Source organism: Monodelphis domestica, chromosome 5 (assembly GCF_027887165.1).
Source record: "Monodelphis domestica isolate mMonDom1 chromosome 5, mMonDom1.pri, whole genome shotgun sequence".
Taxonomy (NCBI): Eukaryota; Metazoa; Chordata; class Mammalia; order Didelphimorphia; family Didelphidae; genus Monodelphis; species Monodelphis domestica.
Window position 1 is genome coordinate 101,268,176 of NC_077231.1, and position 14,443 is coordinate 101,282,618.

Below are 14,443 nucleotides of genomic sequence, written 5' to 3' on the forward strand. Positions count from 1 at the left end.
CCTGCCTGGCCTGCCTTCCTTCTGCCTCCCCTTGGCGGCCGCTCTTTTCTAATCCAAGCTCTTTCTCCAACTCTTTCCTGAAGTGTGAAGGGGTGGGAGAACAACTTGCCAGGGAGAGGGGGACGGGGAGGAATTTTTCTTAATTGATTTTCATTTTAAAAAATCTCTTGATCCACGCTGTGCCCCCCTGTTCTAGACTCTTAAGTATACAGCAAGTAGTATATTGGGAGGTTCCACTGTATCAGGCTGCCCTTCAAAGGTTCTAGGTGTTCTCCCTGAAACCCTAAACTTCTTACCTACTCACCCATCTCTCTTTGTCCCCACAGCTCTGCACCCCACCCGACTCCCTGCCCCTCGACTCTCGCACTCGGAGCCGCCCTCTTCAACCCCGTCACCTGCCCTCAGCGTGGAGAGCCTCTCCTCAGAGGGCTCCGTTCTGGCTCCTGGCGAGCTGGAGCCCCCCGCAGCAGTGCCCAAGAGCTCCTCCGAGCCCACCGTCCATGCCTCTGGCCCCCCCACCAGTCTCTCAGCCGCCTCTTCCCTGTCCTCCTCTGAAGAGCTAGCCCAGCCTGGCCCAGACCCAGCCACCCCCAGCCCGTCTGCTGGCCAGAGCAAGGGAGACCTGGGCCCACAGCCTGCCAAGCCCTGTGCCGGGGCTGCCCCCACCCCGCTCCTGCTGGCCAGAGAGAGGAACCCCCCATCCCCCCAGCTGCAGGTGAAGGTGAGTGACAGCTCTGGCCGCTCGTCCCCTCCCACCACCCTAGCGGCCACTGGCCAGGCGAATGCGGCAACGAGTGAAGACTCGGCCTTGGGTCAGCTCCCGCCCAGACACAGGCTGGCCAGAGCCCTGAGCTGGTCGGGCCATCTCTCTGTGCCCCACGGAGTTTCCTATCCTGGGGAAAATCACAAGTGAACACCAAGAAAAGGCCAGGGGTGCGGAGCGTTGTGGAGGGGCTTGGAGGGGGATCTCCCCCGTCCTGTGTTTACAGAGAAGGAAACCGAGTGCTCAAGGTCAATAGTAACTCCAAGGCCAGCCCGCCATCACCTGTGCCATTCACTGTCTCCTCTCTGCCTCTCTCTCTCTTTTCTTCCCTCTTTGTTTTTCTGTCTCCGTCTCTCTATTTCTTGTCTCCATCTTTCTTCCTCCCTCCCTCCCCCTTTTCATTCTCTTTCCTTCTCTCCTTTCTCTTTCTCCTTCCTCCTCTCTCCTAGTTTTTCTCTGTTGACTCTGTTTCTTTTGGCCTCTATTTTTTTCCTTCCTTCCCTCTCTCCCTCCCTTTCTCCTTTGTCCCTTCCCTTCTCTTTCTTTCTCCTTCCTCCTTTCTGTCTCTGCTACTCCCTTTGTGCCTCCTCTGTCTGTCTGTCTTTCTCTCCGGCTCTCCTTCCCTTCCTCATTCTCCCTCAGGATCGAAGAGGCTGGGCCGGGTTGTGGAGGGCTTTAACGCCCAGCAGAGGATTTTGTATTTGCTCCTAGAGGCCGTAAGGAGCTCCTAGGATTTCCAGAGGAGGGTGACCTAGGAGGTAGTTAGTACAGGTGTCTCCCCCTGGAGTTCCAGAGCAGCTGTGGCCTAGAGAGATGGAGGGACTTGCCCAGGGTCCCAGGCTGTGGAGCTTTGGACAGTGGTGAGAGGCTCTTTTGGGCCACTTGACCTTGAATCTTCTGGCCTTCAACAGACTCTCTGGGGCCATCTCTGGGCCCTTTCCTGGCTCCCCTCTGGGGTCAGTGCAAGATAAACAGCTCCCGGCGGGCAGGGGGTATAACTAGAGCAGGGGGCTCTGCTGGAAGTGGCTCTGGAAGGGGACAGAGGGCCAAGCACTGGAGCCAGATCCCTGGGGCTCCCCTTGTCACGTGGAGATGGGCCTAAATGAGCTCTAGTTGGACCCACACGGTGGACCTGGGGATGGTGAAGGGATGGTGCAGGGATGAGATTTAGCCTTGGGGGGGGGGGAAGAAGAGCAGGATGGCAGCCAGCAACCGCCCCCGCCTGCCCCAAGCCACAGGAGGTCCCAGATCCTCCAGGACAAATGCTGCTTTTGTCCCTCCCTCTTGACCCAGGACACCCCAGCTTCCTCAGCTCATCCTCCCCTGGCGTGTTGTAACCGTGAGCCCTGGCACACTCCCCTCCCCTTCCCTGCGCCAGCGGGGCTCGCTGAGGCTGGATTCCTGTCAAAGACAGGCCCTGAGGGAGCCTGCAGTGAGGTGCTCATTAGGCCTCATCATTGGGCCTTGGTTGACTGGACGTGGAAAGTGGAGAGACAATATTGACACGAGCAGCCCAGCCGCAGCGACGCCTTCCCTTGGCAGTGCCAGTGCTCCCTTGGGCCAGGGGCTCTGATAGCTGCCCAGGGCCACTCCCTGGGTCGCAGGAGCCTGGGCGGGGGGGAAAGAAGGCGGGGCACGAGTCTGGGGGGGGTGAAGGGGGATCTGGTGCCTGAGTCTGAAAACTGTTTGGGGCCTGAGTGTGCAGGGATCAGATTTGGCCCCCGATTTGGCACCTTGCCCTGAGAAATGCATGGTGGGCATTTATCCTTTCCTGCTGTCTTTGTGGGTCAGAGTCACTGTTCTAGAAGTGATCTTGGAGATCAGAGAAGCCTACCTCCTCATTTTACAGAGGGGAAAACTGAGGCCCAGTGAGGACCACCCCCATAGTATTAGTAGGATCCCACTTGGAAGCTTGGAAGGGTATCAGGGTCCATTGGGGATACTCCCTCCTCCATTTACAGTTGGAGAAACTGAGGCCCAGGCTAGGGAGAGACTTGCCCAAAGTCACAGAAGTCCTCTGACTTTTAATTCCTCATTCCTTCCCTTGTTCTAAAGTCCAGGCCCAGATTTTCTATACTCCTGTGTAGGAGGCCTTCTCCTGCCTAGTATTAGGTGGTTCAACCATAACCCATGGCTTTGGGAAGGAAGGAGGGAGAAAAGGAAAGAATAGAGAAGGGGAAGAAGGAATGAAGAGAGGGAAGTAGGAAAGTAAGAGGGATTCATTTAAGTAGCTACTATGTGTTGGGTATTGTGCTAAGAGCTTTACACATATTATTTCATTTGATCCTCAAAGCATCCTTGGGAGGTAGGTATTAGTGTTACTTCATTTTACAGTTGAGGAAACTGAGGCAGAATTTCAGAGGGGCTGGAGGAGCTTGTTGTTTGAACCCAAAGGGCTCCCTCCTCATCTGCATCTCAGAAGAGCTCCATTTGCAGTTCAAAGACCAGATTCCAATTGGGGCTTTCCTGCTTTCTCCTCCTAAAGCCCAGAGTGACTTTGAACAGTGGATCCATGAACATTTATTAAGCTTCTGCTGTATGCCAAGCTCTGTGTTAGTGCTGGGGATAGAAAGACAAAACTAAAGAGTTCCCGCCCTTGAGGGACTGCCATTCTCTCAGGAGACAGGGATGCTTAGAAAGAATACACCCAGTGGACAGATGCATGAATGTTCATCTTGGGGGAAGGTGCTTGCTGGGCTAAGGGGATCAGGAAATGCCTCGGGTTAAAGCTGAGCTTTGGAAAGGAACTAGGGGTTCCGAGAAGCTTAGGGGAAGAGGAGGGAGAGGAGAGCGCTCCAGGGCTGGGGTCAGCCTGAGCAGAAGCAGAGAGGGAAGAGGAGGGAGGGCTTGGAGCAGGTCACAGCAAGCAGGCCAGTCTGGCAAAGGGAAGGAATGTCTGATGAGGGCTAGAAAGATAGGGGAGTCAGATGGAAAAGGGCTTTTAATGGCACACAGAAGAGATGAGAGTTGATCCCAGGGGTAGTAGGGAGCCCTTGCAGGTTACTAAGGAGGGCAGTGACCTGGTCAGATCTGCTCTTTAGAAAAATAACACCAGATCTTTCCCCAAGGGAAATTCCGTCAGTTGTTTATAGTTGTCTCTGCCATGACAACTTCACCTCTTCTCTCCTCTGATTGCTGTAGTCCTCCTGCAAAGAGAACCCCTTTAATCGGAAGGCATCACCCATGGCCTCCCCAACGATGAAGAAAAGCCAGAAGGGATTGAAGCCCGTGCGGCCACCTGCCCCTGGACATGGCTTCCCACTCATCAAACGAAAGGTACCAGTTGGGGTCCCCCTGCAGCCTTTGACTCGTCCCCTGCCTCCCATCCTCTTGGGGTCCTCTGTATACACATTATAGTCATGGGCCTGGAGGTTGGCCTCAGAGTCTGTTTGGGTCAATCTGGACTGAAACAGGAATGAAAGGATGAAAGAGCATTCATTAAGCTCTTACCATGTACCTAGCACTGTGCTGGGCCCTGTGGATATAGTTAAAAAAAATGAGACAGCCAGTCCCTACTCCCAGTTTTCTTGGGGGAGACGAGCCCTGCAGGGTCAGCTGTGGCTTGTGGGTCACACAGGCCCGGTCACCCAGCTGCTAAATGTTCTGGAAGAAAGATTTGAACTCAGACCTTCTGCCTCAGAGGCCAGCTTTCTGTCTCCATCGGCCCAGGCTGCCTCTCACTTTGTTTCTTCTCTCTTCTTCTTCCTCCTTCTTCCCCTTTTCTTGCTCCTCTTCTGTAAGGATGCCCTCAGGTGGCAAGGCTTGCCCTGATCTCGTAGAGAAGCTGCCCTGGGCCCTGGTCCAGGAGGACAGTGACTAGTGTGGGAATTAAAAGAGTTGATGGCCATAAATTGTAATAGTTAAAATGGTTGAAGATATAAATTGTGATAAATATAAGAGTGGGTGAGTAAATTGTGACCACAGGAAATATGTTTTCACCACAGTGTCTTGTTTTAAATCAATTATTTAAGGTGGTCACCAGGGAAATATTCCAAATTATGAATATACCCAAGTCAACTGGATTTTATAGAGATTTTTAATTAATAATACAATGAGGAATCAAAGAAAGAGAGAGAGAGAGAAAAAGGAAATAAATGAGAAAAGAATAGGCCGGCCCAGGCAGCCCTGGCCAACCCAGAACTAAGCCCTAAAAAAAAAGATCAGTCAGTCCTTAATCACTCACCATAAGATCTGTTCAAGCGAGGATTCAGGGGGACAGAGTCTTCCCAGAGGGAGTTCCAGCCAGAGTCAGCCTCCCTTGAAAGACCTCCTTAGAGATTGTCTCTCAAGAGCCTGTATATCTCAAGAGATTCTTCTCAACAGTCTGTCCTTTTTCTTTATATAGCGGGTTTTCTCCTATGTTACCTCCCCTAAGTTCTTCCATCTACCAATCACAGTAGACCTTTTCCAAAGGACAGCCCATTCTGAATTCACACCAGAGTAGACTAATCCTTTTAGTAATCCACACCTGAGTAGGCTAGAATCTCTGAGTAAGTTTTTTCCTTTTTGCTCCTTGTAAGTTCACAAGTTGCCTGACCTTTATAGGTACTTAGCACCCCTTTCTAAAAATAGGCATGGCTTAAGTATGGGTGTAAGTATTTTTCATTGTTCAGCAAGGAGTTTTCTCCCCTAAAGCAGTCTTAAGTACGGGTGGAGTAGAGGTCTTCCCATTTCTGATCTAAGTAGAGTTCTCACTTTCCAAATGGGGAAAGGTCCCAGTAGGGAATTGTTCCAATGGAGAATTCCCCCATGGGGAATTTTTTAACATTCACAAGTTTGAGAAATTTCAAGATTCACACTAGCCAGAGAAGAAGGTCTCCCCTAGAGGCACGCCGGCCCCTGCCCGAGTCCTCACCTAGATGCCTTTTGGACAGGTCCAGGCTGACCAGTACATCCCAGAGGAGGATCTCTATGGGGAAATGGACGTCATTGAACGGCAGCTGGACCAGCTGGAGCATCGAGGAGTGGCCCTGGAGGAGAAACTCCGCAGTGGGGAGAATGGTACCCCGGGACTTCTTGGAGGAGGGGAACCCCTTGGGCCGGCCCTTGGAGTGTGGTCTCCATTCTGCAGGATACAATCCCTTTTCTTAGGCTTGGCCCAGCCTGGCTGGGGCTGGGTGACATGAAAACAGTCAGGCCCCTTAGAGCTCTTTCTGGCTACTCCCTTTCCCTTCCAGCCTCCCTGGGCCCTGAGATGCCCACACCCCGGCCCCTCGAGCTGCTGCTCCCCAGGCCTGGCCCCTTCTCCAGCAGGGAGCCTCCCCGCCTCCCACCATAGCTCAGGCTGGGTTTCTGTTTGCAGATGGCCGTGAGGACGACCTTCTGGTGGACTGGTTCAAGCTCATCCACGAGAAACACATGCTGGTGCGGCGGGAATCGGAACTCATCTACATGTGAGTTCCCCAAAGATGGTGGCTTCTTCCTGCTCCTCGGCTGCCCCCCAAGGCGAGGGCCTTCCAGGCCGGAAATATCTCTATCTGTGCCATCACATTGTTCATTTTTACAATAGGATAGTCTTTTAAAACCAAGACCCCCAATCATATGTCCATATAAACAAGTGATAAGTCATTTGTTTTTCTTCTGGGTTTCTATTCCCACAGTTCTCTCTCAATGTAGATAGCGTTCTTTCTCACAAGTCCCTCAGGATCGTCTTGTAGTAGCAGAGTCGTCTAGTACATTGGACTGTTCCACAGTGTTTCATTTTCTGTGTACGATGTTCTCCTGGTTCTGCTCATTTCACTCTGCATCAGCTCCTGGAGGTTCTTCATGGAACCAGACAATAGCTTGTAGCCACTCTAAGATGCCGAAAGGCTCAGCATGAAGCTCTCAGCTAACTCTTCCACCGCCAATCAGGGAAAGAGCGAGAGAGAGTCTTTTTTTTTTCCCCAAACCCTGACCTTCCGACTTGGAGTCAATACTGTGTATTGGCTCCAAGGTAGAAGAGTGGTAAAGGCTAGGCAATGGGGGTCAAGAGAGCTGTGACTCTCGCTCTTATCTCTGTATATATACGTCTCTGCTATATAAGCCCATATCTGCTCCCAGAAAAAAAATGTTTAATCCTTCTTTTTCATTGTAGAATCAATACTGTGTATCAGCTCCAAGGCAGAAAAGTGTCAGGGCTAGGCCATGGGGAATCTTGAACTGAAGTGACTGGCCCAGGGTCACACAGCTGGGAAGTGTCTGAGGCCAGATTTGAACCTAGGATCTCCCATCTCTAGCCCTGGCTCTCAACCCACCAAGCACTTTTTGGGGGTTCATTTTTATATCATCTTTGCTTGTTTGCCAGGGAGCCAGACCCTAGATAGGGATGGGGACTGGACTTGTGCTATTATTAATGTGGGAAACTCATTCTACTAATGGACGTCACCTTCTCTGCAACTTTAGAGTTCTGCCAAGAGCCCTGGGAGGTTGAGACTTGTTGATAGGTATCAGAGGTGGGACCTGAACCCAGTTCTTTCTGACTGACTCTCCATCTAGTCCATATCCTGTGCCTCTTATGTCTTGTAACAAAGAATAAAGGTGGGGGCAGCTGGGTGGCTCAGTGTATAAGAGTTCCAAGCCTAGAGATGGGAGGTCCTGGGTTCAAATCTGGCCTCAGACACTTCCTAGCTGTGTGACCCCGGGCAAGTCACTAAACCCCCATTGCCTGGCCCTTACTAGTCCTCTGCCTAGGAACTAATACAAAGAATTGATTCTAGGATGGAAGATGAGGATTTTTAAAAGGAAAAAAAAGAAAGGGGTCAGGACAGAGGGAACAAGGAGCCAATTTCAACAGAAGTAGCTAATGCATGTATATCCAGACTGACAATAGCGTATACAGCAGGCCTGTAGTCCCCCACCTCTGCAGAGAATCCTGCTAGATTCTTGCCCCTTGTGGCTTCTGGCCACCCCCTCTAGTTCTTGGTTTCTTCTCTCTGTCCCCGGAAGCTTCAAGCAGCAGAACCTTGAGCAGCGCCAAGCTGATGTGGAGTATGAGCTGAGGTGCCTTCTCAATAAGCCGGGTGAGTGTGCCTGAGATATCACCGGATTTGAACTCCAGGCCACCTAGAGGGAATGGAGAGAAAGGGAGAGGGAGAGAGAAAGGGGAGAGGAGAGGAGAACAGAGACGGAGAAAAGGGAGAGTAGTGAGGGAAAGGAGGGAGCCAGAGGGGAGAGGGAGAGGATTCCTAGGGTTCTGGGATTAAATAAGCAGAGCCGAGATAGGGAAGCCCACCTGCTCCAGAGCTTGGGCAAAGGATGAGTAGAATCATTCCTCCAATAACCTTTGTGGCAGAGACCTGGGTTTAAATCCTGCCTCACAGCACTTGACGTCTGGGCCTCAGTTTGGTCATTGGTGAAACGAGGGGATTGGATGAGATGACCTCTGATGAGCCCTGACATCCAAGGTGTTACAAACCTAGGAGATGGTGTGTAAGTCCAGTGAGCTAGTACATGACCAGGGTCAGAGGCGCTCGTTCCCTTTCCCCGCAGCTCTCTCTCATGGGCAGTGGTCTTTTCCCCCTCCACCATCTGCTTAGTTAGATAGTGAGTCTCTCCACTGATAGACGTCTCCAAGGCAGGCACAGAGAACCCACTGCCCAGACATGTTGTCGGAGGGATCCCTGCATTCCCTCAGTGTGGACTAGACCGGACAGTCCTGAAGATGCTGCTTCTTGCTCCAGGCTTCTGTTACTCTCTTCTCCCTCTGTGTAAACAGATAAGGACTGGACGGATGAAGACCGAGGAAGGGAGAAAGTGCTCATGCAGGAGCTGGTTACCATCATTGAACAACGCAATGCCATAGTCAACTGCTTGGATGAAGACCGACAGAGGTGAGGCAGGCTGTAGGGGAGAGAGAGCCCCCTTAGAGTCTCCTTTCCCAGGGATGATGGGGAAGTGGTGCTGAATGGGCAGAAGGCAGTGAGGTAACCCCTAACTTCCTGGTTCCGAATATGTGCCCCTGTAGCTTGGATCCCCTTGGAGATGACTACTCTAGGTTCAAGGCATGCTCCTAAAACTAGACCTCCTGAGCCCCCACCAATGGATGTACTTTGTCTTTAGTCAGTCAGAGACAACATTAGGCTTAACACAAAGGCAATTACTGAAATAGCATATGCAGAACAGTAACAACAGAGCATCTCCCGGTTACCCTCCTGGTTCCTGGAACTCCTTCCTTATATAGTCAATCTCTTCCTTATATAGTCTGGCCATTTTTTTTTAAACCTTTACTTTTCTGTCTTAGAATCAATACTAGGTATTGGTTTCAAGGGAAAAGAGTGGTAAGGGCTAGGCAATGGGGGTCAAGTGACTTGTGTAAAGATTAGAATTAATATTCAATACTCCAAGTATTATTTTAATACTATTTATTACAAATTTACGTAGAGCAAAAGGGAAAAGTAAAACTAGAGAAAAAAGCTAGCTGTGTCTAGCTCCAGGCTGCTACCACCAGCCAGCACTTAGATGGAGAGAAAGAAAAAAATGGTGCTCAAAACTGAAACTGAATACAAAATTAACCCATGACGCATGATGGGAAAAGGGGATTGTGGAAATGTAGTCTCCAGGGTTCAAGATTCCAAATCAATACATTTCTCCCTGTGATCCTTTGAGAGACTAGTCTCCCCAATGGATCATGAAAACATAACTTATTTATAACTTGAACTAGAGATATATACAAATATTATAGTTTTTAAAGGAAAAGGGGATTGTGGGAAATGTAATCTCTAGGGTTCAAGATTCTAAATCAGTATACTTGTCCACACAGCTAGGAAGTGTCTAAGGACAGATTTGAAGCCAGGACCTCCTGTCTCTAGGCTTGGTTCTCTATCTACTGAGCCACGTAGCTGCCCCATGGCCATGGTTTTTTGAGTACAGTCAATAGCACAGCAAGGGAAAGGGATTTTCCCAATAGGTTTCCTTCTACTCATTACTGAAAAGGAATAAAAGGCTGAGAGCTGGAGACCAGTAAGGCATCCCTGTTCTTTATTGATTCACAGGAACCTCTTGGAATTTTCTTAAAGGCTACCAACTCACTGGTAAAGTACTTCCAGGCAGTCTTGAGACATTAGGACCAGCTAACCCTGACCATGGGCTCTTCACACTGGGCCTGGCATTGTTTCTCAATTTCTTAATTTGTTAAATGAAGGGGTCATACTCATACTTGATCTCTAAGGTTAATGTTGAGTTCTAAATCCTGTGATTTAATAGCTCAAAAGAACACTAAGACTTTTGGGACATTTATATTTGTTGAATTAATTAATAACCTGTGTGACCTTGGTCAAGTCACATCACCTCTATAGGACTCAGTGTCCAACCCTATAAAATGAGGGGGTTAATTAAAATTGGGGGGGGGTCCTTAATCTTTTTAGTGACCTAGAAGTCCTTTGATGAACTGGTGGAATCTATTTTGACCCTTTCTCTGAATCATGTTTTCCAGTGCATTGCAAGAGATTAAAAGGGAAAGCAATTATACTCATTATCAAAGTAAATATGCTTTAAAAACCAAGGTCATAGACCCTAGGCTAAAAGTCCCTGGACAAGGGGCAGCTGGGTGGCTCAGTGAATTGAGAGCCAGGCCTGGAGATGAGAGGTCCTGGGTTCAAATGTGACTTCAGACACTTTCTAGCTCTGTGACCCTGGGCAAGTCACTTAACTCCAATTGCCTAGCCCTTACCACTCTTCTGTCTTAGAACCAATCTATTGATCCTAAAATGGAAGGTAAGGGTTTTAGAAAATTTCCTGAGGGGGCAGCTGGGTAGCTCAGTGGATTGAGAGCTAGGCCTAGAGAAGGGAGGTCCTAGGTTCAAATCTAGTCTCAGACACTTCCCAGCTGGGTGACCCTGGGCAAGTCACTTGACCCCCATTGCCTAGCCCTTACCACTCTTCTGCCTTGGAGCCAATACACATTGGCTCCAAGACAGAAGGTAAGGGTTTAAAAAAAAAATTTCCTGGTCCAGATTATCTTTAAGGACCCTTCCACCTCTAACAATCTTTGATCCACTTATTAGCTGCATGGCTGACACTGGATCTATGAGCCCATTTCCTTCACTATAAAACTACCCAGGAGGACCTGTTTGCCTCTCTCATGAGGCTGTTGGGGAGGCACAGTTGAGGTCTTGTTTCTGATGGCCCTTTCTTGGCCTAGGTGCATGGGAGCAGCATTGTTGGGGTTTATTCTAGTTCCTCTCTGGCTTTCACTCACCCATTCTCACTCTTGTGCATCTCAGGGAGGAAGAGGAAGACAAAATGTTGGAAGCCATGATCAGGAAGAAAGGTGAGTGGGTCTCTGGGAATCCCAGCCTCTGGCTGCGTTCTCCATCTGCTTCTCTCTGTAGGGAGGCTGTGTGTGTGTGTGTGTGTGTGTGTGTGTGTACACACGTACACACATGTGCTTGGAGGGCAGAGCTTTTGATTCAGGAGGTGATGCTCTGAGGAGAAGGCCTCCCTGCGAGGGATGCCCCTATGGACAAAAACATCTATGTGGCTCAGAGGCCAATCCTTAGTACGTCAAAGGTGCGCTCTTCCTGCGGCATCTGAACCCTGAGACATCTCCATCCATTTCCCATTTCTCCCTCATGTGGGAGGCCTTTCTTAGTCCCCAGGCCAATCCTCCATGACTGCCGTCTTCTCCGAAATGAGCTTCCATCTACTCCATGTATCTCTTGTCTATCTTGAGTCTTGCCCGTGCCTCCCACTCCCTTAGACTGAGCTAGAATGTAGGGATGGTGTATTTGCCTCCTTGTGTCCCCAGCGCTTACAAGAGGCCTGGCACATAGTAGAAGTGACAGCAATACTCATTCCCTTCCTTTCCCCAATACAGAGGCACAGAAGCAGATCCCGAGTTAGACAATTATACAAAATATACAGTTGCACAAACATAATACTGTGGGAAGGAGCCACTTGGGCTCTTTGGGTTGCAGCCTTCAAATGAAGGGCTCTTCATCTGGGCTCCTCACCCTCTGATGCCAGCGGAGAAGTCCCCAGAGTCCACACCACCCCTGACAACTGCCCCTGTACCTGCCTTCCCTCCCACAGAGTTTCACAAGGAGACAGAACCTGGGATGAAGAAGAAAGGCAAATTCAAGACCATGAAGATGCTGAAGCTGTTGGGAAACAAGCATGACCCCAAGAGCAAGTCCCCCAAGGACAAAAGCTAAGAGCGTGTGGGGACGGGTGTGCAAGGCTACCTGCTGGCGGTCATTGGCCTTCTGGCTTCCTTCCACCCTGTGGGTTGGAGGCAGGCCCCCAGGCTGGTCTTTCTCCAATGATGGGGAAGGCTTCAGTTCCTTCTTTCCCTAGGGGGATTTCAAGACCAGGCTCCAATGAGAGGACTTCAAGAAGGGAGTTCCCTAAGCAATGCCTTCTCCCTGCAGAGTTGGGCCAAAGAGCTCTCTACCTTCTCCATCTGTGTGTGTGTCAGAGAGTGCTACCGTGGGAAAGGAGACGCTATTTATCCAGTGGTGTTTTTATGGTGGTCATTATTGTGTTGTTATTATTATTCTTGACTAAGCAAGCAGCAAAGGATCCAGGAGAGAGGGAAGTTTGCTCCACCATCCCCCTTTTTTGCTGTTCTCCCTCTACATGGGTCCACTCCCACCCCAGCTCCTCTCCTCCCCACTTCTAGAAAGGATCATTCCTTCCCAAGTTTCTCTTGATGAGGTTGGGTACCCCAATGCCACCATTTCCTTTCTTTCCTGCCTGGTTGGGGCAGCAGAAATGACACCCCTCCCCCCCACATACATGTGTGTGTCCAAGCACATCCTGTAGGAACTATTTATGAAATGATTGGATGGGTTGGAATTCAATCCTGATCTGCAGAGGGGGACTGTGTCAGTTGCTCCTACAGCAGAGGGGTGAGTAGAGGGGATTCCCAGGAGATCCCTTCTCCCAAGCCTGGAAGGCAACAGGAAATGGTCCTTCCTAATCCATAGCAGAAGCCCTCATCTCACTCCCCTACTAACTTCTTAGTTCTTCCTATGCCTCCAGCGAACCCTTGATGGGAAGCTCTTGTGACACCTCTTAATTAAGGACTAATTTCCACCTAGCACAGGAATAGAAGATGGCTCATTCCTTTTCTTTATGGGGTGGGGAGCTCCCTAGATGGGGAATGGTCTCCCGCACTTGCCCTGATCAGCCTCTGGAGCCAGTGTCTTAGCTCCCCACAGGTGGGCTGGCCCAGGAAAAGGGGACTTGTGGCGATGAAGCCCTCTCCAGCTGCAGCACAGTCACCTCTAGGGCCCTGCTGGCTTTGGCCATAGAGTTCAGGGAAAGATCACACCGTAGTATCTCGGGGATGGCCTTTCTCCAAAATAAATGGAACCTGATTACATTTTCCACCCTGCTGAAGCCCCATGCTTTGTCCATCAAGCTGCTTTGACCGCTGGCCTACACATACCGTGGTTGAGGAAATTCAGTGGTGTTCAGTGCATCCCTCCCCCGCAGCTGAGATTGCTTTGCTATGTGCCATTCTTCAGATCTTCCCAGCATGTTCCACTGCCACAGAAACCAGGTGGGCATCCCTCTTGGCTCTGGTTCCCTTTTGCTACCTGAACGCCGATCCTTGTTGAGCTACCAGACCAGACTGGCAGGATTTGAGATAAATGGTGTCAGAGCCACCAATGGACCTCCGAGATCATCCGAGCACCAACTCTTAGGATGTCAGAATTGGAAGGGCATTCCCTGGGCCAATCCAAACCTGCTGGAGGATCCCTTCTCCAGGATCCCTGACCCATCCCCTTTTAGCCCCTGCTTGAAGACCTCTGGTGAGGGGAGCTCACTGCCTTCAAGGACAGCCTATTCGACTCTGGGATAGCCCTCCTTATGAAAAAGCTTCCCGACATCCCACTTTCTGCAATAGTTTTGCTGACTGGTGTCTAATCCCTTCACATAACAGCCCTTTTATCTTTGAAGACAGTGTTTGTTTACCCCACCCCCCAGTACCCCACATCATCCAATCTAAGCCTCCCCAGTCTCTTCAACCAGTCTGACCCCCTCATTTTACAAGAGGGAAAACCGAGCCTTGGAAAGTGATTTGCTCGGGGTTGAACCATCCATACCCAGGATGGCAAACTGAGGTCCTCAGATACCACATCCAGTGCCTGGCCTGGATGGACAACTGTCTTCTCTGGGGCATCCTGGCTGGAGGGGTTACTATGGTAGCCTTTTAGTGGGAAACTCTTGGGATTTCCTTGGCTGGGAATCCCTTACTGGTGGCCTACTGATGGCTGCTTTCCTTTTTGCTTGTCCATGGTACACCGAGGAAGCACCCTCTTAACTTGAACTGGGAAACAGGGCTGGCACCTGCTTCTAGGAACAAAGAGATAGAGATAATATATTTAAAGCAGTTTGTGACTGTAAACTGCTCTAGAAATGTGACCTTTTAATATTTGAAATATAGTCATTAGGGTTTCAAATCCTGCCTCTGAGGCCAAATCCCACTGAGCCTCATTTACAAAGAACCACCATCCCCACTTGACCCCCTCCCTAGGTTATGAGGGTCCAAAGCGGGATCCTCAGGGAGTGGCTTTTTTAGAAAGGAGATAAGCCCAGACAGCATGCTGTGCTCAACAGATGTGCAGAGCCATAGAGCTGAGGGCAGAGAGGTCTGCATCATGGCACCAGGGGAAGGTGGGACTTAAGGGGGAGAAGCATTAAATCTTGTATCTGCTTAGAAACCTGATTTCAGATGGAGCAGATTTGGATTGG

The 14,443-nt window shown here is 50.2% G+C and overlaps 1 protein-coding gene across 3 annotated transcripts in view; it reads left to right on the forward strand.

Annotated features, from left to right (window-relative positions):
* MICALL1 (MICAL like 1) overlaps nucleotides 1-14,443 on the forward strand; it is a 32,968-nt gene that overhangs the window by 16,055 nt on the left and 2,470 nt on the right. For 2 of the 3 annotated variants that reach the window (XM_056798924.1, XM_056798926.1), the window contains exons 9-16: nucleotides 327-721; nucleotides 3,905-4,039; nucleotides 5,638-5,764; nucleotides 6,066-6,156; nucleotides 7,691-7,764; nucleotides 8,460-8,574; nucleotides 10,966-11,012; nucleotides 11,774-13,072. In XM_056798924.1, coding sequence (XP_056654902.1) covers nucleotides 327-721; nucleotides 3,905-4,039; nucleotides 5,638-5,764; nucleotides 6,066-6,156; nucleotides 7,691-7,764; nucleotides 8,460-8,574; nucleotides 10,966-11,012; nucleotides 11,774-11,895 — 1,106 coding nt within the window. In that variant the 3' untranslated portion in view covers nucleotides 11,896-13,072. Of the gene's footprint in view, nucleotides 1-326; nucleotides 722-3,904; nucleotides 4,040-5,637; nucleotides 5,765-6,065; nucleotides 6,157-7,690; nucleotides 7,765-8,459; nucleotides 8,575-10,965; nucleotides 11,013-11,773; nucleotides 13,073-14,443 lie in introns of those variants that run through there. The other variant, XM_056798925.1, reaches the window with a different exon arrangement.